Consider the following 26833-nt stretch of genomic DNA (forward strand, 5'->3'; position numbering starts at 1 on the left):
AGCTGACATGAGCTGTCCGTTTGCCCTGCAAATATTTAAGCAATTATGATGTCTGTGCCGTATTTCTGTTAAGTGAACAAGCAATGCCACTAATAATGGATTAATCATTATTTTGAGCCATATGAATCATATAAAGTGTTCCTCCATCAGTAAAACAAACAGAATCGAAATACCTAAGATTGCATAACTAATAGCGTTGAATGAATTAAATTAAACTATAAACTGCAGTGAAAAAACCTTGTAAATGAAAACTTTTTACTCTCTCTAGAATGCAAACACAAATATTCACTGGGTAGTTGGGTAGATCTGTTTTGCCAATGTAAGTATTACAGCTTTCTTTTTAGCACCTCCATAAAACCAGACCTTAAGAGAATTATTATATTTGCGGGTCCTTGGCATCAAACTTTTTGAAAAACCTCTGATCTGTGGATAGCACATTCTTGTTTCTCTCACACACAAGACATTTAAACGCAAGCGACTAAAATAAAATAAAAAACATGCTCTTTCTCTTCCTCCCTATCTCTTTAATAACTCCATAGCAACACCTACAAAAAACTGAAACAAAATGCACCTTTTTGAGAGGCTATCTGAAAAATAAAATGCAGTGAAATGAATAAGCACAAATAGTAGGGTATTTTAAGTATATTGTGAATATCCACTTCATCAGTACTGTTTTGTTCTCTGTTGTTGTTTAACAGCTGTGAGCATGCCGATGGATGGATTTTATCATTCTGTTGATTTTTGCTGTTTTCGTGCCATTTTTAAAAGGTTTTGAAATGTGTGACACCTTCTTTCTGGCAACAACACAAGGCAGGTGTTGCAAGGAGTTCAGCACATTACAAACTTCAAGGGCAGTGCCACCACTAGCTGTAACACCAGTGCATAACTGGCACAGGAGCTAGGAATTTATTTGCCCGTTTTGTCTAAACTCCAACATACATAGGCACCCAGACATTGACTGTACAGGAATATTAGGTGAGACATGTGTTCAGGTCAGTAAATACAAGAAAGGCTGCAGGCCCTGATGGAGTGCTTGGAAAGGTACTCAAGGCCTGTGCCTACGAACATGCTGCTGTCTTTAGAGACATTTTTAATCTGTCCCTGTCACAAGCCATCGTACCTGTCTGCCTTAAATAAGCCATTATCATTCCCGTCCCTAAGAAGGCTGCTGCAGATAGTTTAAATGACTACAGACCAATTGCACTTACATCTGTTGTTGCAAAGTGTCTAGAAAGACTGGTTTTGGAGCACATTAAAGCCAGCCTCCCTTCCACTTTTGACCACTACCAATTTGCTTATAGGGACAGCAGTTCTAAAGAGGATGCCATTGCTACAGCAGTCCACAAAGCTCAAGAGTACTGCACTCAATAGCATCATACCGGACATTCTTATCAGGAAACTCCTTCACCTGGGCTTTTCTGATCACCTTTGTACCTAGATTGTACCTGGATTATGGACTTAATAAACGCCCTCAGTGTGCTAAGCTCGGTCTTCACCATTCCTCCACTCTCACTCTCAGCAGCGGTTCACTAAACTGCTTTTCGGGACTAAAGCGGTTTCATAAATGACTATTTAAGTTCACACAATCTCATTCGATCCAGGTTCAATGATTCAGGATCATTTGAAGTGCACACCTATTTTTAAGCAGCCCTTAATGTCAATCATGAATCAGGGGCAGCTGTGACCTAATGGTTAGAGAGTTGGCATTGTAATCCAAAGGTCACTGGTTTGAGTCTCGGTGCTGGCAGGAGTTCTGGATGGAGGGAGTGAATGAACAGCACTCTCAACCACACTCAATACCCATAACTGAAGTGCCCTTGAGCAAGGCACTGAACCCCCAGTTGCTCCCCGGGCGGTGGATATAGCTGCCCACTGCTCCGGATGTGTGTTCATGGTGTGTGTGTGTTCACACTGATGTGTGTGCGCACTTTGGATGGGTTAAATGCAGAGCACCAATTCTGAGTATAAGTTACCATACTTGGCAAATGTCACGACTTTCACTTTCACAAATCAATCCACCATGACAAACAGCAAATACTTGTGCCATATAATGCATTTGAGACATTTTGTTTTTCTCAGTGCATAACTGACACGCCTCAGGTATTTTTGATCTGAAAATGTTAGAAAGTCAAATATATCAATTTAGCTGTCAGGAGTGGGCCGGGGTGAGTGAATGAGCACTGCTGCTCACATACGGCCTAAACAGATGCAACTAAATAGAATAATAGCGTAATCGATCTAAATAAATTATGCATTCTGCTAAAATATTTGTTGTTGTACATTAAATGTGACACATGTAGAATTTTAATTCTACATATAAGTGCATTTTTATGATAGCAGTAACTGTAAATCAAATGTAAGCTTGCTAATACAGTCCTAATTACTAGCTCAAATGAGTTAATATGTATTCCTCTTATTATATAAAATAAAATATTTTTTATATTATTTACTTTCATTTTTAATTGAGTGATTTTTTATGCTTTAAAGAGAAATTTTACATTGTGACATTTAAATGTCCTATTAATAACTATAAAGCACAACTGTCATAAAACCAGAGAGAAAGGCTGCATGGCTAGAAACTGCTGATCAACTGAATGCACATGTAGCCTATTTTATTTTATTTAATTTTTTAGATTTATTTGATTTGCACTTTCTGTATAACGTCAAATAATTGTATGTGAGAGAGTCATTGCCTTAATATCAATGCGTTCCTATTGGTCAGTGTTAGAGGAGCTAGCTTAGCCTGACGGTTAGCCTGCTCTTGACCAGGTTAGTTTCGCAACACAAGTTGCCGCAGTGACTGACCTTGAGCGATGGTCATTTTGCTTTATGAAACAAGGTCAAGTGAAAATAAGTCATACTAAATGAAATAAGCCTGGTGTATTTGGTAAACATGTTTTATGAAACAGCCACCGGGTGATAAAAACAAGGAAAACTAAAAAACTCATCGTGGACTTCAGGAAGTGTAAAATGTTCCCCTTGTCATCATTATAAAACCAACTATGTGGAAAGATGTTGCAGTTTCAAATTTCTATTTGAATCTATTTATCTTACAGTCTCTCCTGGTCCACAAATACAACAGCGGCTGTTAAAAAGTCTGCACTTCCCGTGAGTCCTAAAGAAAAACTGTCTGTGGCGAGGGGGTCATGTGACCCTTCGACGGCGATGCATGCATAGTCCTTCTCTCTGCTCACTCTGTCAAATATTCTATAATCCTGAAGGTAATTTTCAAACCACTCTCTATCTAACCCATCATGAGTACTTCAGTGGCCAACAACAATCAGAAAAGAGATATTGAGCAATCACCAACAAAGAAAAATTCAAAGATTCCACCATCTGCCAACAGGACCTCGACGGCCCCATTACTAATGGTATCAAGCTTGCACTTAAACAACACCAGAGTGCTTTGTATTCAGTTGTGTCCTCAACAGTAAGAGATGCGATAGACTCTGTACTGACCTCAGCATTATGTGACCTACATGCGGACATACAAGCAACCAACCATTCTGTTAAAGAACTAAGAGCAGAGCTTGAAAAGTTAGCTAGCGCAACAAAACAGACACGTGACTGGGTAGATTCCATTTAGGCAGCTGCATGTGAGGATAGGACAGTCGCAAACTTGAGAAAACAGCTAGAATAACTTCCAGATAAAATTACGGACTTTGAGGACAGAAGCAGGAGAAACAACGTATGACTTGTGGGATTACCAAAGGGGGAGGAGGGCTCTGACACAACCAGCTTTCTCAGAGCTAAATTTGCTAACAAAGTGGATTTCTGCACTGACAGGCTGCAACATTGAAACTGATCATGCTCATCGTATTTATGATGGAAGAAAAAGTAACTCTGATCGGCCGCATACTCTCATCTTTGGTACACTAAGATGGCAAGACAGGTCAGCAATCCAGAAGGGTGCACAGCAGGCGTACCCAGTGAAATACATGCAGGACCATGTCATGCTACTATTCATTCTTAATTTTAGTCAAATCACAACGGTCAAGAGAAAGAGCTTCAGCCCAATCCTGAAGAAGATAACGGCGATTGACTCAAATATCCGGCGGCAATTAATTTACGGCACAATGGTAAAAAGATGATATTCAACTATTCTCAGAATGCGGAGGATTATATCAGCTCACTGCCACAGAAGAAGACATATGCTACAGCTTTGAGAGCAATGAGAAGGCAACAGATACCGTCTCCATCTCCTCTTCCCAGAGAGGGGGAACTTAATGACCATGATCATTAAGTGATCTTAACTGCCAAGGAGAGGAGAATAACAAGGTGGCCTTGTTAATATTTTCTACAACAGGCATCAATACTTTTATTTTATTTTAATGATTTAAATGATTACTAATTCAGATGGTTTGGTATATACACTGAAAAAAGTAATAAGTAAATTTACTTAATTTTTATTTGGCAAGTTTTTGCACAAGCATTTTTCAAGTAAATTTAACACATTTGGAAATTAAGTAAATCTACTTAACTAAGTTAAGTTAAAAAAAAATGAATAAGTACATTTTAATTAAATAATAATCAGTTAATGCATTTAGCAGATACTTTTATCCAAAGCAACTTACAGTGCATTCAGGCTAACAATTTACACCTATCATGTGTTCCCGGGGAATCGAACCCCCAAACTTGCACTTGCTAATGCAATGTTCTACCACTGAGCTACAGGAACACTTCAAGATTTTGTGAAAAATAAGTGAAAATTTCACTTACTTACTTTTTTATTTTGGAAAAGTTTTTACACTAATAAAAAACCTGAGAATCTAGAAATTTCTAAATGTAAAATATTTTTTTTCAAAAAAATCAAATGAGGGTAAATAAGTCTCTCACTTCTGTCCCTTTAAACCAGTTTACAGCAAAGACAGCACGAAGGACTGGATGCACATGATAAATATTCTGCAATTAAGAAAACAGACAAAAGAAATAGCACTGTAAAACCCGATAAGTAACTTAACTCAAACCGTTTGAGTAAACAGATTGCCTTGATTTAAACCATGTAAGTTTTAAAACTTTGCATTCAAGTAATTAAGTGATTAACTAAGAGCTGATTGAGAATTAGTGATGAACAGCTGCTGTTAACAAACAGAATCACTGAAGAAAAGAGAAACACAAGAACTACTACAACTGACTTCAGACACAGCCTTAGATGAACTCAACTGAAATAAAATACATGAAATCTCTCAAGATCTGATTAAACAACCCCACAAACAGCATCACCAGCTCCACTTATTAATAACCAGACTGACTTTATTTCTGTCAGACGTCTACAGAAGATCTTATTGAGAATTAACTAAGGTTTAGATGTTGATTTGTTTCATTTGAAGTAACCATGTTAGAGATCAGTGTTTGCTTTAGTTGGGCTCTTGACCCTTGACTTCTGTCTTAGTCTTTTCTCTGGCTGTTATAACCGTGTGTTTCTAAAACACATTTGTTGTAACTCAAAAGCCCAGAAGAAATGCCATCAGGTGTTAACCTGTATCTAGGTGTAGACTGTTATACTTTATATCAGTGATGATAATCATCAATTGGTTTCCTTAATATATAGTAAAGTTATTGATCAAAAACCTTCTTCTATCAAATCTGTTTGGAATCAGGAACTATCTGACCTTAATGTATCTGTCAACTGGGAGAGAGGGTGTGGTCTAACCTAGGGCTGCTCGATTATGACAAAAATCATAATCACAATTATTTTGATCAATATTGTGATCACGATTATTTATTTTGAGGGGGCCATATAACCAAAACTTAATATGAGTGATTTATTTAAAGAAAGTGATACATATCAAATATGTATTTTCTGTAAATGTAGTTGCTATGACATTGTAGAGACCAGGGAAATTTCAAACAAACAAACAAAAAATCCACAAAATTATTGAAAATTACTGAAAATAATTAAACCTAAAAAAAAAAAAAGACAAATACAATAGACTAAAAAGATACCGTGCTTTAATGTTTATTTTATGCAAGTCTCAAGCAATTTACAGCTTACTACAGAAATTACTAATCAAATGTAAAATAAACAGCAGTCTTCACTGTAAGAATTAAACTTTATTTGTTTCTTAAAGCTACAGAAGTCCTTCACTCAAGAGCAGTGTGATTATAAATTTGTCTTTTGTTGTCTGATTAATAACCACACAGTCGCAGCAGGAAAATAGGCCGCTGTTACTTTAAGAGCCGCACAGCTCCAAATTACCGTAACACACGTATTTTCATTCTAAACTCTTTATGTTCATTTATTACATGACCGACAAAGGTATACATGAATATTCACTAACTGCAAACATTTTGACAAATTTGTACATGTATTTGAGTGTTTAGGCATGCACCTTGAGCTAAAAGATGACTTTACATGTTCATGTTCGGTTCTGTCTCTAAGCGCATATCTCTTCCTGAGGAGCACCGAAAGTTCTCTTTCACGCTTTTAAAAACATGAATAAATATACTTTTTTAAATAAAGCATGTCCCATTATGCAAATGTCATGTAACATTATTTTATTATTTTGCACGGGAAACTGGGCTTTTATGGATGAACGAAAGTGCAGCAGTGCTGCAAAAAGGGGGCAGAATGGGGCACAATAATCATTTTATCTCGATTATTGTATTTTCATGATCGTTGGAGGTCAAAATCTAAATCGAACCGTATTTTCAATTAATTGCACAGCCCTAGTCTAACCTGAGTTTAAGTTCTAAAAACTTGGCTCATATTCTTATACATTTCAAACTTATTCATCACACTTAACACTGGCGTACCATATGGCATTGTGCTGAGCCCTTTCCTCTACTCCCTCTACACCCACAACTGCAAGCCTGTGCATAGATCCAACTCCATCCAAGTTTGCAGATGACACCATGGTGAGGAGCCCTGTAGGCAGTCTCATTGTTGTCTCTGATGAGGCCAGTCACAGGGGTGTCATCTGCAAACTTGATGATGGAGTTGGATGGAGGCCCGAGATGAGCAGGAAAAATACTTCAAAACTGCAATAACTGGAGAGACAATGAGCTCCATGATGTGCAAGTACCACCGTTTTGGTCTTATGTTTGTATGTTTATATTATGGTCTTTGTGTATGTGGTTATCATATTGTAGCCACCTCTGTGTCATATTAAAGCAGCTCTATGTGTAGTCTCTGAAATTTCATTGCACTCAGATGCAGTGACAATTTAAAAAAGTTGCTGTCACTGATTGTTTGGTCCTCAAGTCTTAAAGATGTGTAATAATTGCATACTCAAGATATTAAAATAAACATTTAAGTGCTGTTTTTGACCAAAAAAATGTCAAACTGACATCATTGTCCTGCCTTTTTCCAGGTGTAGGAGTACTTCCTGATCCGGCTAGGATTGGTCCTGGTGGTGCTGGGATTGTGCCAGGAGCTGGAGGGGTCTATCCTGGAGCGGGAGGTAAAAATCTGTCTGTGCAAAATATCTTGAAGAATGTTAAAAATTAATGATGGTTATAGAGTCTCAAAACCATTTCTTTATTTCTAAGGTCTTACTCCTGCTCAAGCAAAAGCTGCTAAATACGGTAATCATGTTACCATACTTAGGATCCTTCTTATTCAGATATAGCATGGTTCTTAAATTTTGCTCCTGGAGGACCACTGTCCTGCAGAGTTTTCAACCCAAGTATTGTAGCTTTAACCCAAATAAAACACCCCAAAAGCCAATCAATGTCTTTATGATTACTAGAAAAGTACAGGCTGGGTTGGAACTGAACTAAACTCTACAGAACAGTGTTCCTCCAGAAGCCGGATTAAAGAACCTTGAGATATAGCATTGGCAATGTCAAACTGAGGGATCAGGGTCCTGCTTTGTTACAGGTGCAGGAGTAGTTCCTGGTGTGGTTGGGATTGGTCCTGGTGGTGCTGGGATTGCGCCAGGAGCTGGAAGTGTCTATCCTGGAACGGGAGGTAAAAAATAAAAATAAATAAATAAATCTGTCTGTCTGTCTGTCTGTCTGTCTGTACAAAATGTATTGAAGAATATTAAAACATTATAATGGTCATCATAGAGTCTCAAAACTATTTCTTTCTTTCTAAGGTCTAACTCCTGCTCAAGCAAAAGCTGCTAAATACGGTAATCAAATACCCATATTTAGGATCCTTCTTATTCAGATATAACATGGTTCTTCAGTTCTGCTCCCTGAGGACCACTGTCCTGCAGAATTTCAACCCAAGTGCTGTAGCTTCAACCCAAATCAAACAACCCAAAAAAGCCAAACAATGCCTTTATGATTACTTGAAAAGTACAGGCAGGGTTGGAACTGAACTCTACAGGACAGTGTTCCTCCAGAAGCTGAATTGAAGAACCCTGAGACATAGCATTGGAAATGTCAAACTGAGAGATCATGGTGCTGCCTTGTTCCAGGTCCAGGAGTAGTTCCTGGTGCAGCTGGGATTGGTCCTGGTGGTGCTGGGATTGTGCCAGGAGCTGGAGGGGTCTATCCTGGAACGGGAGGTAAAAACATAAAATCTGTCTATAAAAATATCTTGAAGAATATTAAAACATTATATGGTTATAGAGTCTCATAACAATTTCTTTCTTACTAAGGTCTTACTCCTGCTCAAGCAAAAGCTGCTAAATACGGTAATCATGTAACTATATTTAGGATCCTTCTTAATCAGATATATAGCATGGTTCTTCAATTCTGCTTCAGGGGGACAACTGTCCTGCAGAATTTCAACCCAAGTGCTGTAGCTTCAACCCTAATCAAACACCCCAATAAAGCCAAACAATGCTTTTAAGATTACTAAAAAACTACAGGCAGGGTTGGAACTTAACTCTACAGGACAGTGTTCCTCCAGAAGCCGAATTGAAGAACCCTGAGATATAGCATTGGAAATGTCAAACTAAGAGATCATTGTCCTGCCTTTTTCCATGTGCAGGAGTAGTTCCTGGTGCAGCTGGGATTGGTATTGGTGGTGCTGGGATTGTGCCAGGAGCTGGAGGGGTCTATCCTGGAACAGGAGGTAAAAAAAATAGTAAATCAAAGTCTGTCTGTCTTTGCAAAATATCTTGAAGAATGTTAGAAATTAATAATGGTTATAGAGTCTCAAAACCATTTCTTTCTTTCTAAGGTCTTACTCCTGCTCAAGCAAAAGCTGCTAAATACGGTAGTCATATACCCATACTTAGGATCCTTCTTATTCAGATATAACATGGTTCTTCAATTCTGCTCCTTGAGGACCACTGTCCTGCAGAGTTTTCAACCCAAGTGCTGTAGCTTCAACCCAAATAAAACACCCAAAAAAAAGCCAATCAATGCCTTTATGATTACTAGAAAAGTACAGGCAGGGTTGGAGCTGAACTCTACGGGACAATATTCCTCCAGAAGCCGGACTGAAAAACCCTGAGATATAGCATTGGAAATGTCAAACTGAGGGATCATGGTGCTGCCTTGTTCCAGGTGCAGGAGTAGTTCCTGGTGTGGCTGGGATTGGTCATGGTGGTGCTGGGATTGTGCCAGGAGCTGGAGGGGTCTATCCTGGAACAGGAGGTAAAAACATAAAATCTGTCTATGCAAAATATCTTGAAGAATATTAAAATATTATAATGGTTATAGAGTCTCAAAACCATCTATTTCTTTCTAAGGTCTTACTCCTGCTCAAGCAAAAGCTGCAAAATACGGTAATCATGTTACCATATTTAGGATCCTTCTTATTCAGATATATAGCATGGTTCTTCAATTCTGCTTCTGGAGGACCACTGTCCTGCAGAGTTTCAACCAAAGTGCTGTAGCTTCAACCCAAATCAAACACCTCAAAAAAGCCAAACAATGCTTTTATGATTACTAAAAAACTACAGGTAGGGTTGGAACTAAACTGTACAGGACAGTGTTCCTCCAGAAGCCGAATTGAAGAATCCTGAGACATAGCATTGGAAATGTCAAACTGAGAGATCATTGTCCTGCCTTTTTCCCAGGTGCAGGAGTAGTTCCTGGTGGTGCTGGGATTGTGCCAGGAGCTGGAGGGGTCTATCCTGGAACGGGAGGTAAAAACAAAAATCTGTCTATAAAAAATATCTTGAAGAATATTACAACATTATATGGTTATAGAGTCTCATACTGTAACAATTTCTTTCTTTCTAAGGTCTTACTCCTGCTCAAGCAAAAGCTGCTAAATACGGTAAACATGTAACCATATTTAGGATCCTTCTTATTCAAATATATAGCATGGTTCTTCAGTTCTGCTTCTGGAGGACCACTGTCCTGCCGAGTTTCAACCGAAGTGCTGGAGCTTCAACCCAAATCAAACACCCCAAAAAAGCCAAACAATGCCTTTATGATTACTAAAAAACTACAGGCAGGGTTGGAACTAAACTCTACAGGACAGTGTTCCTCCAGAAGCCGAATTGAAGAACCATGAGATATAGCATTGGAAATGTCAAACTGAGAGATCATTGTCCTGACTTTTTCCAGGTGCAGGAGTAGTTCCTGGTGGTGCTGGGATTGGTCCTGGTGGTGCTGGGATTGTGCCAGGAGCTGGAGGGGTCTATCCTGGAGCGGGAGGTAAAAACATAAAATCTGTCTATGCAAAATATCTTGAAGAATATTAAAATATTATAATGGTTATAGAGTCTCAAAACCATCTATTTCTTTCTAAGGTCTTACTCCTGCTCAAGCAAAAGCTGCAAAATACGGTAATCATGTTACCATATTTAGGATCCTTCTTATTCAGATATATAGCATGGTTCTTCAATTCTGCTTCTGGAGGACCACTGTCCTGCAGAGTTTCAACCAAAGTGCTGTAGCTTCAACCCAAATCAAACACCTCAAAAAAGCCAAACAATGCTTTTATGATTACTAAAAAACTACAGGCAGGGTTGGAACTAAACTGTACAGGACAGTGTTCCTCCAGAAGCCGAATTGAAGAATCCTGAGACATAGCATTGGAAATGTCAAACTGAGAGATCATTGTCCTGCCTTTTTCCCAGGTGCAGGAGTAGTTCCTGGTGGTGCTGGGATTGTGCCAGGAGCTGGAGGGGTCTATCCTGGAACGGGAGGTAAAAACAAAAATCTGTCTATAAAAAATATCTTGAAGAATATTACAACATTATATGGTTATAGAGTCTCATACTGTAACAATTTCTTTCTTTCTAAGGTCTTACTCCTGCTCAAGCAAAAGCTGCTAAATACGGTAAACATGTAACCATATTTAGGGTCCTTCTTATTCAAATATATAGCATGGTTCTTCAGTTCTGCTTCTGGAGGACCACTGTCCTGCCGAGTTTCAACCGAAGTGCTGGAGCTTCAACCCAAATCAAACACCCCAAAAAAGCCAAACAATGCCTTTATGATTACTAAAAAACTACAGGCAGGGTTGGAACTAAACTCTACAGGACAGTGTTCCTCCAGAAGCCGAATTGAAGAACCATGAGATATAGCATTGGAAATGTCAAACTGAGAGATCATTGTCCTGACTTTTTCCAGGTGCAGGAGTAGTTCCTGGTGGTGCTGGGATTGGTCCTGGTGGTGCTGGGATTGTGCCAGGAGCTGGAGGGGTCTATCCTGGAGCGGGAGGTAAAAACATAAAATCTGTCTATGCAAAATATCTTGAAGAATATTAAAATATTATAATGGTTATAGAGTCTCAAAACCATCTATTTCTTTCTAAGGTCTTACTCCTGCTCAAGCAAAAGCTGCAAAATACGGTAACAGTTATTTGTATGTGGTGAAACTTCACAGAGATTTGTATAGTTTATTACACCATAGATGCTGCACAAAGCAACATTTAATGGATTGCCCCTTGATCTTCTAGGTTTGGGTGGGGCAGCTGGTACTGGTTTTGTACCTGGTGTTGGAGTACTGTACCCTGGAGCTGGAGGTGAGTGGGAACAAACAACTGAAATGCTTTTTGAGGCATTCAACTGAGGGACCACTAAACAAAATATCTATGAATACAACTGTACTTATGTATCTCAATAAATTACAATATCATGGAAAAGTGCTTTATTTTTATTTTTTTAATTTAATTTAAAAAAGCAAACTTTCTTATATTGTAGATTCATTGCACACAAACTGAGTGTGGTGACTCTTGATGTGCTGACTCCAGCTTCAGTTGACTCCTTGTGAAGCTCTCCTAAGTTCTTGAATCGGCTTTTCCTGACAATCTTCCCAAGGCTGTAGTCATCTTTGTTGCAACTTTTCCTACCACACTTTTTCCTTCCAGTCAACTTTTTATGAATATATTTTGATACCTTCGCTTACTCACATTATCAACCCCTCTCTTAACTCTGAAACATTTCCCTCTGCATTCACTGCTCAAGAAACCATCTCTAAATCCAGCGCTTCTTGAAAACTACAGACCGGTTTCCCTTCTTCCATTCATTGCAAAGACACTTGAGCGAGCTGTGTTCAACCAGATTTCTATGTTCCTTGTACAGAACAACCTCCTGGACAGCAACCAATCTTGCTTCAATAGTGGCCACTCAACTGAGACTGCTCTGCTCTCGGTTACTGAAGCCCTGCGACTAGCAAAAACAGCTTCAAAATCCTCGATACTCATCCTACTGGACCTGTCTGCTGCTTTTGACACCGTTAATCACCAGATTCTCCTGTCCACCCTCAGACAAATGGGCATCTCTGGAACTGCACTCCTGTGGGTTAAGTCCTACCTCTCTGACAGATCCTACAGTGTGTCTTGGAGGGGTGATTTTTCAAAGTCACACCACCTTGCTACTGGGGTTCCTCAAGGCTCAGTACTTGGACCATTTCTCTTCTCCATCTACATGACATCATTAGGATCTGTCATCCAGAAGCATGGCTTTTCTTATAACTGCTACGCTGATGACACCCAACTCTACTTCTCATTCCAGCCAGATGACCCGACGGTAGCTGGTCGCATTTCAGCCTGTCTGAGTGACATTTCTAACTGGATGAATGACCATCACCTTCAGTTTAACCTTACACAGCAAAAAAATCTGAGTGAAATTAACTCTGCTGGGAGTACATGTGAGACCACACTCAAGAGTGTGAAAGTGTTAAAATAGGAGTGTTAAATTAACACTGAAGCAGAGTTAAAGTTAAAGAGATAATTAACTGATAAATTGAGGGATGATTGACCATTATTGACGAGACCTTATGCTAACATGCAGAATCAACGATGATGAAAATCACAATTTTTATGGTGTCACCATTATAGCGGTCAGTGTTTGCTTTAGTTGGGCTCTTGACCCATAAAATGTGAAAGTCAGATTTTAATTGGCTGTTATAACTGAGTTATAAAACTGATGGACAAGCAAAGACTATTGTTATTGCTGAATTACTGAGTTGAAATTACATTGTTGAAGCCCTATGATTCTTCAGCAAAGTATTTCCAGCATTTTAAATACTATATGAAGAATTTCTTAAAAGTTGTTTGTTCAAAAATCTTCCGTAAGAGTCTTTCAGTTAGACGTGCAAACATCAAGAATCAACCTGTGAATCTCAACAATGCTGAAAATCAAAAAAGCATGTTGCAGTGCATTCTGGGTGCCACCTCTCAAAATTCATCCATGGTTCCCATGATGCATTGCAGCATGAATAAATTATTAGCTGAATTGTTTCAGTAATTTCCTTTATTCTTACTATTCTATTTTTGTTTTTTATGTTTCTTTTAGTAGTTTGTTTTTCTAATGTTTAGAGTTGGTCTGTTTTTCTGAATATGTCACCTAGAGCTGAAGATCTTTGCCCGAACCCGATCGGACCCATCGGGACCCGACGGGTTCGGTCGTGTTCGGGCTTAATTTCTATCATCTTATGCGGGCTCGGGCCGGGGTCATGTTGCGGTGATGTGATGTGTTTCGATTAGCGCGAGAAAGATGAGAAAATGAATGCTGAGCAGGTGTAACGGAGGCTTGCCTCTGGTGATTACGTTTTGGTTGCACCAGCAACTAAAGCAAACTCTGAGGTGTGGAAAAGTTTTGACCATGCTTATAATGAGAATAATGAGTGAATAATGACGCACCATCAGTGAGCGCAGGAACGCGCTGAAGACATCTACAGTGGATTCAATCATTTTCCTCCACAAAAACATGTAGACCTAGCCTAATCTCTGTGAGTAAAGGTTTTTCAAATGATAACTAAATATTCATTGAGTCTGTGTGCGTGCGCACATTTGAATAATGTCGGGCTGTAAACGGGTTCGGGCTTCAAAAAAGCTGTCAATCAAAATGTACTTGTCGGGCTCGGGTCCTGTCGGGCCTAATTTATAAGGCCCGATTACAGCTCTAATGTCACCGTTGTTGAGATTCCTACACTAATTTTTGATGTATGTGTGTGCCTAAAGCAAGCTTTTCTTAAGATCAGAACAACTTTCACGAAAGACTTTAAATTAGCAGGTACTGCACAATGACAAGGTTGTTATAATCAATAATCTGTTATAATCAAATCTGTTTAGGCTTTAACTGAGTTTGGTGATTCAGGTCATATGCCCATGTTTTGATTTTTTTTCTTGTCTGTCTGTTACAATTCAGTTGTAACAGCCAAACCAAATCTGACTTTAAAAATCTAAGGCTCAAGACCCCAACTTAACCATACACTGACCAATATAATGGTGACATACAAATAGTGATTTTCATCTTTGTTGATTCTGCATGTTAACATCAGGTCTCGTCAATAATGGTCACTCATCCCTCAATTAATCAGTTCATTATCTCATTACCTTTAACTCTGCTTCAGTGTTAATTTAACACTCCCATTTTAACACTTTCACACTCTTGAGTGTGGTCTCACATGTACTCCCAGCAGAGTTAATTTCAATCTGGATTTTTTGCTGTGTACGAAGACAGAACTCCTGGTGATTCCAGCTAACCCATTGCTTCATCACAACTTCTCTATACAGCTGGGCTCATCAACCATTACTCCTTCGAGGACAGCCAGAAACCTAGGAGTTGTTATGGATCATCAGTTAAGCTTCACAGACCACATTGCTACAACGACCCGGTCCTGCAGGTTTACCTTATACAACATTAGAAAGATTAGACCCCTCCTGTCAGAGCAAGCAACCCAACTTCTTATCCAAGCTCTTGTTCTCTCCAGACTGGACTATTGTAATGCTCTCCTGGCTCTTCCCGCATGTACTGTCAAGCCTCTGCAATTGATCCAGAATGCAGCAGTGAGGGTTTGTCTTCAATGAGCCAAAAAAGCTCATGTTACTCCACTCATCATTTTTTTATTTTATTTTTATTTATCCTTTATTTAACCAGGAGAAGCCCATTGAGATTAAAAATCTCTTTTGCAAGGGAGACCTGGCCAAGATAGGCAGCTGAATTACATCACATCATTACATACGTACAAAGACACACACTCAAAAAACCATGAAAATTAAATATTAATTAATAGAAACAGTTTGAAAGCCAATTATGCACTTACAATGAAATCTCAATTAAAAACATTGACATGTGAGGGAGTCCAACTCAAAACATCTCATTCTTAACTTAAAAACACTCAAAGGAATCAATTTACTAAGTTTTAAGTTGTTCTGCAGCAAATTCCATGTAAAGGGAGCAGAATAAACAAAGGCCTTTTTACCCAGCTCAGTACTGATATGTGGGACAGAAAACAAGACAACAGCCTGAGAACGCAGAGAGTAATGACCAGCACTTTTTTTCATAAGAAGTGAACATAAATAGGATGGAAGCACACCAAGAATAGCCTTATATATAAATATGTACCAATGATAAAGCCTCCGTGTGGCCAGAGCAGACCACCCTACACGAGAGTACAGCTCACAGTGGTGAGGTCATCAGGTTACACTGGCTACCAGTAGTCGCTCGCATAAAATTCAAGGTACTGATGCTTGCCTACAAGACGACCACTGGCACGGCACCAACATACCTAAACTCTCTGGTAAAATCTTATGTGCCCTCCAGAAGTTTGCGCTCTGCAAGTGAACGACGCCTTGTGGTGCCATCCCAAAGAAGTTCAAAATCACTCTCAATGACCTTTTCCTGGACTGTGCCCAGCTGGTGGAATGACCTCTAATCTTAATTTGTACAGCTGAGTCTTTACTCATTTTCAAAAAACATCTAAAGACTCATCTTTTTTGCCTGCACTTAACCAACTAACACTAGCACTTTTCCTTTTCTTGTCTTTTCATTTATTAAAAAAAAAACCTGGCTATGCATTCTATACTAGACTAACTGAGACTTGTCATGGCACTTGTATACTGTTGTTGTTCTCTTGTTGTCCTGACTGCTTCTAATGTTCTCATTTGTAAGTCGCTTTGGATAAAAGCATCTGCTAAATGATTAAATGTAAATGTAAATACAGCACTTTGTGAACAGCCAACCCTTTCATCAATGACCTTCTGTGGCTTACCGTACTATTGGAGGGTGTCAACAATTATCTTCTGGACAACTATCAAGTCAGTAGTCTTTCACATAATTGTGGTTGCATGTTCTAAACTAGCCCAAGAGGTATACTCAAAATTAATTAAACAAATCAAGGTCAAAACTGAATATTCAAATTTTTTGAGATACTGATTTTTTTTTTCCTAAGCTGAAAGTCGTAGCCATCAAAATTAAAACAAAACAAGAAAACCTCTTGAAATATTCAGTTTATGAATATAGGAAAGTTTGCTTTTTTTTATTGAATTACAAAAAATAAAGACATTTTCCATGATATTCTAATTTTTTTAGATGCACCTGTATAAATACTGTGCTTTGCCTTCACATCTCAGATGTATCTGATTTCACATGTACATACGCCTAAACATCACATAAAAAAATTATCACATTAAAAGTTTTACATTTTGGTCATGCCATCATCTCTTTCTGTCTATGATGGTTCCAAAATTGGCCACTATACATACACACATACTAGATGTTCTTAAGACCCCGATCACTCAAAAATTACTTAATAGATTTTAATATCCCTAAGTAGTAGATTGGTTCACTGCTTATTTTATTAAAATATTTTGAAAAGGTGCACCAGTTGGTGGAGTAGTGGGGGGAGCTGGAGGAATTCCTGGAACAGCAACAGGGGTTGGAGGTGAGTTTTACACTACATTAATATTTCATCTGATGAAACCTACAATTCATGTCATCAGGTTAAAAGTTTGTTAATAATGAAGTGTTAAACATTTACAAATTCCTTTTTTTATCTAGGTGGAGTGAAGCCTCCTAAATATGGTTAGAGCTTTTAAACATGTATATTTAATTTAATAATCTAGTAATAATAATCTAATTATCTTTAATTATCTAATTATCTTCCAGTTATAGTTTTTATGTGCATACTGTAGCTTGCTTCAGGTATTGCATGTACAGTACAGGCTTGGGTAGACTGAGGAGCCTGGACCATAGCAAGAGCTTGGTGTTGTGGACTGCTTGTGCTTCAATCTTAGTATAGTGTTCTTTGAAGTACCCTGAAGAATCATATAAATTCAATGGTACATGAATAAGGTAATCATAAAATGACTTATATATGAAAACAAATAACAAACATGGTTTGTCATGCTACTTTTGAAAGATGGAGTAAGATAAGGGAAGTATATTTTTCAAAAATGAATCAGTAGAGCACTTGGGATAGTTGGTAGTAAGTAGAAAGTGCTATTATTCTGAAATAGCAGTTTCAAAATACTGTTACTACACATGTACATTATAAAAAAATCTAAAGAAATTAATTGAAACTGCATGGCTCTACATGTCATGTCTGTACGAGAAGCAGGAGGGGCCGATGTTGTCCCAGGCTATGGTACTGTTGGTGGGCTCGGAGGAGTTCCTGGAGCTGTGCCTGGGGCTGGAGGTCTGTATACACAGCAAAATCCCCAGTGTTAATTTAACACTCTGAGTGTGGACTCATATAAACTCTGAAGCAGTGTTAAAAGTAACACTGAAGCAGAGTTGAAGTTAATGAGATAATTAAGAAGTTAATTGAGTTATGATTGACCATTATTGAAGACACCTGATGTTAACAAGCAGAATCACCAAACGAGAAAATCACAATCTGTGTGTCACTATTATAGGGGTTAGTGTTTGCTTTAGTTGGGATCTTGACCCTTCAGTTATTTATTTTAGACTTTGTGTGGCTGTAACTGATTTATAACATAGAGAGCAAAAGCAAAAGCAATCAAGTGGTATTGATTGTGGTTTGAACTAACTGTCACAGAGTGTTCTGAATGCCTGAGATGGGCTGTTTTTACTGTATACATAAATTAAGAGAAAAAAAGTAAGCAGTCCAACATTTTTTGCATAATATGACGTTTTAAACAGTTAGTTTTACGTAAAAAAACATTATTTAGTTTAGACACACAGACATCAAGAATGAGTCGTGAGCATCACAACAACGGTGACCATCAAAAAAGCATGTTGTAGCCAATAAAACTCATCCATGGCTCCCATCATGCATTGCGGCATGAATAAATTATTAGCTGAACTGTCTTTTTAACTTTTTATTCTTACTATATTTTATTTTTGCTGTTTTTATGTTACTTTTTTTGTATCTAGTTTTGTGATGTTGAGAGTAGATCTGTTTATCTGAAAATGCTGTTTGTCACCGTTGTTGAGATTCATACGCTGATTCTTGTTATCTGTGTGTGCCTAAAATAAAGATTTTTTAATAAAAAAAATCTGAATCACTTGCAAGAAGATACCTAGAAAGTGTACAGAAAATACAGACTGTTTTATTGAGGAAACAAAGCTGTTACAATCAGTAATGGATGTTTTACTCAACAAAAAGAGTTTAAATGAGCTCAGTAATTCAGATCAAACAACGATTACATGAAAACATAATCATCATCACAATCGTGCCAAACACATTTTAAAAGTAAAAAGTCACAAGCCAAGATCCCAACTAAAGCAAACCCTGACCACTATAATGGTGACACACAAATTGTGATTTTCTGGTTCGGTGATTCTGCTTGTTAACATCAGGTGTCTTCAATAATGGTCAATCATAACTCAATTAACTTCTTAATTATCTCATTAACTTCAACTCTGCTTCAGTGTTACTTTTAACTCTGCTTCAGTGTTTATATGAGTCCACACTCAGAGTGTTAAATTAACATTTTGCTGTGTATGTTCAACTATCTCAGTTTTTCACTGTTTCAAACTGTTGTTTGTCAGTTAAACTAATTTTGTTTCTCGTGGTAGTTTATTTTTTTTTGATGTTCAGTAATAGTAATAAATGTTTTCAGGGCTAGGAGCTGGAGCCAAACCTCCTAAATATGGTATGGGTCTGACTCTATTCTAAGACACTGATTTAGGTCCATTAGCAATGCTACAGTATGTAAGATAAATCAAATTGTTTTTGTATTTTATTTTTATTTATTCTTTCCATTTGCCAATTTTAATAAATTTTGTCAACATTATAATATTTAATATTTCAGCTATAATCCTGTACGTATATACAGGATTGTCAGTAGTCTTGTTTGGTTAAATGTTATGTTATTGTTACCTTAGGAGTGCCTGGAGGAGTGCCAGGAGGAGTACAAATAACTGGAGCAGGAGGTATCACGCCTTTATTATGCATGAAAGCATGATGAAATATAAAAGTCGAAAGAATCAGCTGACATGTGGGATGGGGGTTAAAGTGCATGGACCTATTTTATACTCAACTGTTCATATGTCTGTGTTTAAGGATCCCCTGCTGGAGCAAAGGCTCTTAAATATGGTATTTATATTAGTTGATTATACATATACTGTAAACCCGATCCTAGGAACCTTGAATTTAGCTCTAAATAAAAAAAAATAATATTTTTTCTAAAAAAATACACTAGATAGACTCTTTCATTGTGGAATCAAAGCTGTTAAAATCAATAATGGACGTTTTAGCAAAAAGTTTAAATGATACCAACTAAAGCAAACACTGACCACTATAATGGTGACACACAGATTGTGATTTTCTCGTTTGGTGATTCTGCTTGTTAACATCAGGTGTCTTCAATAATGGTCAATCATAACTCAATTAACTTCTTAATTATCTCATTAACTTCAACTCTGCTTCAGTGTTACTTTTAACACTGCTTCAGTGTTTATATGAGTCCACACTCAGAGTGTTAAATTAACACTGGGGATTTTGCTGTGTGTTGTCAAGCAGGCTGTTCTATGAGTAGAAAGAGAAAGATGGAAAGGAATACAGTGATGGGGGCAGGTGTTAGTAGATATATTTAGAAACCTCTACAAAGGAGAGAAGGGGTAGAGCACAGACTTTGAGTTATACAGTAGGTGGTTAGGGAATTGTTATGCTGAGAATCGTTGACTGATGACTGTTAGCTTAAATGAGAAATAAGTGGAAAAGTTGTTAGCCCTTATATAGAATATTTTCTCAGTTCTGCATTTGTACAGATGCTTTTTCCCAAAGTAAAATCAGATTTAATATTTTCACAGGATATGGTACTGGGGTAAAACCACCTAAATACGGTCAATACGTTTTTTTTTTTTTTATTGCATATATGAGTCTCAGTATACTATAGAAACTGACTAAACAGGGGTCTCCATCCCTGCACATGTAGAGCTACCTTCCTGCAGACTTCAGTTCCAGTCCTGCTCCAACAAACCTGCTGGTTATTTTCTAGTAATCCTGAACACTTTGATTAACTAGTTAAAGTGTTTGACTAGGATTGGCACTAAACTCTGCAAGACAGCGTCTCTCCAGGAGCAAGGTTGCCTACTCTTTCTCTAAACTGAAATAAAAAATTAGGCTAAAAAAAATCCGTTTTCTCTAAATCTCTAGATCTCTAAATTGTCTAGACCTTATTATGAATGATTCACTCATGTTTATGCTTAATTAATAAATGTCATAACTCAAAGCCAGACCCTCCGCTTTGCACATTTTGTATTTCTTCCTTATTTACCACCTGATTCTGATCATCATCTCATTATGACAGAGTTCCATGAACTGAACTGAGTGTGTCAGAGAAAAAAGACATTCAAAATATGTAGAGTTGTGGGCCCCCATTACCAGGATTTGTCATAGTTGTCATAACTGGAAAACACTGGCGGCATATTCAGGAGTTCTTAGTCCTCTTAAAATCTAGATATAACCGAAATGACAGATTTCCATAATGCACATCCAAGTGTGATGGACTGTAAAACAAGAGGGGGTGGGGGAGTGGTTTGGTTCAATGCCTTGGTTGTTGATTGGATGTTGAGATGTGGGTGTGACTTTCAATGCAGATGAGTGTGAGCTTTCAGGAGTTGAGTTTATGACAAATCTCATCCATGGGTAGGTGTTCCAGGTGGAGTACCTGGTGGAGTACCTGGAGGTCTCCATTCATTTTTATTATACATACTGTTGCATTATTTATTCAGTCCATTTGTCACGTAAAATTATGGTTAATTTGTACTTAAATTCTAAAAGTCTTACATTTCAAATATTTAAATTTAACTGAATTCTCATATTAAGCAAGCATTGCATATCATTAATTGTGATGTAAAAGATGAATTCTCTCAAATGAGTTTGCTATTGCAGGGTATCCAGCAGGAGTTAAACCTCCGAAATATGGTGAGAGACATGAACATTTTGTATGTTTATCTAAAAAGGTATTTTAAGATTGTATATTTAGGTTTTATATACTTATTAAGTGTTTAAACAAAAATAAATGAATAGCACATATGAAAACTGTTTCAAATCATATATATATATATATATATACTCTAGGTTCATAACATGTCAATAGCCTAATAAAAGCTAACTGAATTTGCATGGTGGCATGGTTTGCCTGCAGGAGGTGCAGCAGGAGCACCACTGCCTGGAACTGGGACAGGACTGACACCAGGTGTTGGGGTTGGAGGTACTTGATTCAACAGACCCATGATCAGGTCACTAGTAATGTGAAATTATAATCACTAGCAATCAATAAGACTTATTTTAATGTTTGCAGGATATCCTGGTGGAGTCAAACCTCCTAAAACTGGTAAAGTAGTTCATATATTTCTTTATAAGCTGCTCCATCTAAACCTGTGTTTATCGGCCTTTTGTCATGACTATTATAATGCAACATTATGGATACTAACTGATACACTGTTTCCCATTGTTTGCTAGGCGCTGGGATCACTGGAACTGGTATAGCAGCTCCTGGTGCAACACCTGGTGGTGATGTAGTGGTCGTACCGGGGGGCACAGGCATTGGTGTTCCTAGTGGTACTGGTCTCCCCGTTGCACCAAGTGGAAAACCAGGTATGACAAATAGCCTAACTCCACCAAACGCCATAAGGCACATAGTATTTCATGCTTGATTTGAACTAATGTGTTTGTTCCACAGCAAAGCTTCCAACCCTGGCTCCTGAAGGGACTGCTGTACCAGGTAAAAATAAATAAATAAATAAACTGATTCTGTTTGATAAATGGGCAATCTCTATGCACTGTTAATTACAATACAGTTTGTTGCCAAAGAAAGTAGTTCATTAAAATAATGTAACTGTTTGCAATGATTTTCTGCAAAGAATCATATATACAAATTATGGTGAACCTGGGTCAGAATAATAGTTATGTAATAGTGACGTGACATTCAGCCAAGTATGGTGACCCATACTCAGAATTCGTGCTCTGCATTTAAGCCATCCAAAGTGTGCGTGCGCACACACACACACACACACACACACACACACACACACACACAGACTAGAATTTAATATTGGGTCCCCATATATGAGTCCATCATTTTAACTGCTCTGGCCAGGGTCTACCAAACTAGACCCTGCACTTAATACAGCAGTATCCCATGAAGGGCCTACCAGGAGTTATATTAGGTCAAAGAACCACTCTTGGGTCAGCTAACACAGGACTAAGAGTAATAGGCCTACAATGTCTTGCCTTACACTTGCTAGAGTTCCAGGGAACAGGATTATCAGGGGAAAACATATAGACATACAGAATAGCCACTGCAGAATCCAGTCTCCTTTGCTTGAAAGAGATAGCACTTCTTGTGCCTCTCAAATGTTAACTATTATGGAGCCAGAAGAGTCTCAATAAAGATAAATGCACACACTACAGTCACATATGCACACATAGGATTCATACATGCACACACATAATTCATAAATACACACACAGGATACACAAATGCACACAAAATTCACAAATGCACACACAAAATTTAAAAAGCACAGAAGATTCACAAATGCATACAAAATTCAGAAATGCACACAAAATTCAGAAATACACACACAATTTAGAAATGCAAACAACATTTACAAATGCACTCAAGATTCACAAATGCACAGGACAAGATTCAAAAATGTATTTCTGATGCACACACACATATATCTTGATTTACAAACTGCTTGCGGTCTGTGAATTTCACTGCATTTGTGTGTGAATTTTGAGACTCCCTTGACTTGGCTCGACACACAAATGCCTTTTTTTAAACAGGGAATGATCTGCAACCAATCAGATATCTCCCTTGTTTTAGCCAATCACAAGAATGCACCCCACGTGGGGGATTGTTTACTTATAAGCCAATCAGCGAACGACTCACTTTCCTCACGCAGCGAACGACTCATTTACCTCACACAGCTGGCGACTCACTTTGCGCAGCCAGCGACCCACTTTGCGCAGCGAACGACTCACTATCCTCATGAGTCACGCAGCGAACGACTCACTTTCCTCACCCAGCGAGCGACTCACTTTCCTCAGCGAACGATTCACTTTCCTCACGAGTCACGCAGCGAACGACTCACTTTCCTCACCCAGCGAGCGACTCACTTTCCTCAGCGAACGATTCACTTTCCTCAAGCAGCGAAGTTGAGCGAACGATTCACTTTCCTCACGCAGCGATCAACTCACTTTCCTAAGCGAACGACAGCCGGAGACCCACTTTTCGCAGCCAGAGAGCCACTTTCCTCTCGCAGCGGACCACTGACTCTCTCTTCATGTAGGGACTGAATATTATAATTAAAGTGACTTCTATATTGCATCCAAAAGAATATTTAGATATATTTAAATATTCAAAAAGGTTTAAACATTTTTTTTTTTTTTTACTTTCATTAAAATATTTCAATAAAATGAAATAATTGCCTATTGCAAATTTATGAATCCATGGTTAACTTTTTTTCTGCAGTCACTTGGCTATATGTATTGAGACATTTTTAAATTTATATTTAGTAAAAAAATAATAAAAAATAAACCTGAATTGTAATCTAAACATCTGTATTTTCATACAATTTAATACAATTGCTGTGTGAACACGTTCATGTGATTGGCTTATAAGTAAACAATCCCCCCACATGGGGTGCATTCTTGTGATTGGCTAAAAGAAGGGAGACATCTGATTGGTTGCTGATCATTCCCTGTCTAAAAAAAAAGCATTTGTGTGTCGAGCCAAGTCAGGGGAGTCTCAAAATTCACACACAAATGCAGTGAAGTTCACAGACCGCAAGCAGTTTGTGAATCAAGATATATGTGTGTGCATCAGAAATACATTTCTGAATCTTGTCCTGTGCATTTGTGAATCTTGTCCTGTGCATTTGTGAATCTTGAGTGCATTTGTAAATGTTGTTTGCATTTCTGAATTGTGTGTGTATTTCTGATTTTTGTGTGCATTTCTGAATTTTGTGCGCATTTGTGCATCTTGTGTGTGTATTTATGAATCATGTGTGTGCATCTATGAATCCTGTGTGTGCATATGTGAATGTAGTGTGTGCATTTATCTTTATTGAGACTCTTCTGGCTCCATAATTATAGTGTTGCTAGATGGAGCTGTACACGGTCTGAATGGCAATACTGGTGATCTCTCAAGGACTACAGCTGAGCCAAGTGAGAGATAGCTAGCCATTACTAAATAGGATAGTGAAGTGAATCTAGCAAAACAAAAAAAAAACAAAAAATCTTAGAAGGCAGCCATATTCAGTACCAAATCTCAGACAGCTTTATGATAGATATGTGCCAATGACACCCCAACATGTTGTCTAGCTTGTCTAGTTTTTGCTGTTCTTGTTCTTTTAGTTGGAAGACAGGGAACACACACAGTATATTCCAATGGGTTTTGAGGTTCAGACGAAAAAATGGCAACTGTTATGGATAATAATATTTCTCTATCTGTTTGCTGACCACTTGAATACGCATCTCTTCCCCCTGTAACTGGTCATTGTCAGCGTGTTGGTATTTTCTTTTCCTCCCTTCTATCAAATTGAGCCTTACGAACCCACAATGACTGATAGCATGTTTTCTTCATCCCCTCCACAACGGCACCCTGTTATGGCAGCAGCCTCTGGTTTCTGCCTCCGCTGACCTCTGAGCTACAGTAGTCACCTCTATGCTGCTTGTCTTTAAACTGCAAGGGTATAAGGTGGAACATGTTGTTTCTTGGCAGGACCGACAGCTATTGTAGCAACTGGCAAGGCCCCTGAGCTCAGTTAGATCTACTGTGTTGCATGTGAAAAATATCTTGTCTAAATGTAGTGCAACTCCATTACCATTTCATTTTCAGTCTAACCTTTATTGTTATCTGCACTTGAGTTTGCCGATCTGCATTTTCTCAGATGTTTTACTGACTCTGTAACTGTAGCAGGAATTTTCACTGTAAAGAATGGTCCTCTGGCCAGTGATGTTTCGTGCCTTGAAAATATGCTCACTAAGTACTAAGAAAGAATATGATTTGTTCCAAGCAGGGACCAAAATTACCTGGATCTTAGAGGTAGTGTTGGCAAGTGTTGGCAAGTGTCTTTATTAGTAATTGCAACATGATATACTGTAGAGTTTAAAATATAATTCAAATCAAAGATGAACATATCTGTCATGAACAACCCAGTGGAATTATCACACACGTATCTTGCATCTGTCTCGTTTCCAGAACTCCATGTGGTGACATCTGAGTTACACAAAATCTGAGATAGACGTGTGATCATCTTAAATATGACAGTGCAAGTGACACAAATATGCAAATACAGACAAATACACAAACATTAAATATTCCCACTGCCATTCAGAGAAATTGAATGCAAAATGCAATTTCATTGGCTGATATTTTTCTTACTTCACCCTTCATTGGTGGATGAAGCTAAAAGTAAATTTTGACCCTGATTGCAAGTCTTCTCTGTATTGAATTAGGCGTATGTTGAGACGTATTCAGAATCAGTTGTTCATCAGCTGTTGAATATAGAAGCAGTTTAGTCTCAAATATAATTCACGCAAAAAAAAAAACGATTCACACATGCGTAGACAATTTCACATGCATGAAACCTAATTCACGTACACAAAAAATTCACGTGCGTGAAAAAAAAAAAAAAATCTATTCACAAAAAGCAATTCACATGCGCAAAATAAAATTATATATTTATAAAATACGTTCCACAAATGCAAAAAGCTATTTGTAGATATACAACTGTGCACAAAAAACTTTGAATGTTTAAAATGTACGAGTGTCTGTATGTACGAATCGTCATTTACTACGAATCCACTCAGATTTGTGTGTGTGTGTGTTTTTGAGACTTTCCTGGCAGAGCTCTCTTCCCACGTGGGTCTGTCGTACTCTTTACCATTCAACCAATCATATCATAAGCCACTGAGTGCATTCAAGGAGCACGATTCTGCGCACCTTTTGCGCAATATGGATTAATTAGAACGGAAATTAAGTTGCATCAGTAATCCAGCATGGCGAATGAAGAACGGGAAGCATGGGTAAGAGTTTAGTTTATTTCATAAAAGTCTGAGTTTACACATTTTATCGTTTACACATTCAATCAAAATACAGTTGTTACAGGACAGTTACAGTAATTATAAATTAAACTGCAATCAGGATAGTAAAAAGAAAGACCTGTAAAGACAAAAGTAATATTTTGAGAGTTGTGAAATTATAATTCTAAATAATCTTGTTTTATAAATTGATGTCTGTTAGGTCAGTGTTTACTTTCTTACAGTAATATTTTTTAAAACATGTAGCCTAGTCATTGTTAACCACTCTGTTGAAGCAATG

General features: G+C 37.9%; 1 protein-coding gene across 35 annotated transcripts in view; it reads left to right on the forward strand.

Annotated features, from left to right (window-relative positions):
* The window catches only part of LOC113058246 (elastin-like), a 121956-nt gene that overhangs the window by 78800 nt on the left and 16323 nt on the right, over positions 1-26833 (forward strand). For 6 of the 35 annotated variants that reach the window (XM_026225962.1, XM_026225973.1, XM_026225968.1 and 3 more), the window contains exons 20-49: positions 7314-7403; positions 7492-7527; positions 7823-7912; positions 8043-8078; positions 8370-8459; positions 8553-8588; positions 8882-8971; positions 9080-9115; positions 9409-9498; positions 9594-9629; positions 9924-9992; positions 10091-10126; positions 10420-10509; positions 10605-10640; positions 10935-11003; positions 11102-11137; positions 11431-11520; positions 11616-11651; positions 11759-11824; positions 16906-16971; positions 17088-17111; positions 17644-17724; positions 19115-19147; positions 19380-19427; positions 19558-19590; positions 21391-21423; positions 21647-21712; positions 21803-21835; positions 21964-22098; positions 22184-22225. In XM_026225962.1, the coding sequence (XP_026081747.1) occupies positions 7314-7403; positions 7492-7527; positions 7823-7912; positions 8043-8078; positions 8370-8459; positions 8553-8588; positions 8882-8971; positions 9080-9115; positions 9409-9498; positions 9594-9629; positions 9924-9992; positions 10091-10126; positions 10420-10509; positions 10605-10640; positions 10935-11003; positions 11102-11137; positions 11431-11520; positions 11616-11651; positions 11759-11824; positions 16906-16971; positions 17088-17111; positions 17644-17724; positions 19115-19147; positions 19380-19427; positions 19558-19590; positions 21391-21423; positions 21647-21712; positions 21803-21835; positions 21964-22098; positions 22184-22225 (1752 nt within the window). The remainder of the gene's footprint in view (positions 1-7313; positions 7404-7491; positions 7528-7822; positions 7913-8042; positions 8079-8369; positions 8460-8552; positions 8589-8881; positions 8972-9079; positions 9116-9408; positions 9499-9593; positions 9630-9923; positions 9993-10090; positions 10127-10419; positions 10510-10604; positions 10641-10934; positions 11004-11101; positions 11138-11430; positions 11521-11615; positions 11652-11758; positions 11825-16905; positions 16972-17087; positions 17112-17643; positions 17725-19114; positions 19148-19379; positions 19428-19557; positions 19591-21390; positions 21424-21646; positions 21713-21802; positions 21836-21963; positions 22099-22183; positions 22226-26833) is intronic. The other 29 variants (XM_026225967.1, XM_026225964.1, XM_026225966.1 and 26 more) reach the window with 29 other exon arrangements.

Source organism: Carassius auratus, chromosome 40 (genome assembly GCF_003368295.1).
Source record: "Carassius auratus strain Wakin chromosome 40, ASM336829v1, whole genome shotgun sequence".
NCBI lineage: Eukaryota > Metazoa > Chordata > Actinopteri > Cypriniformes > Cyprinidae > Carassius > Carassius auratus.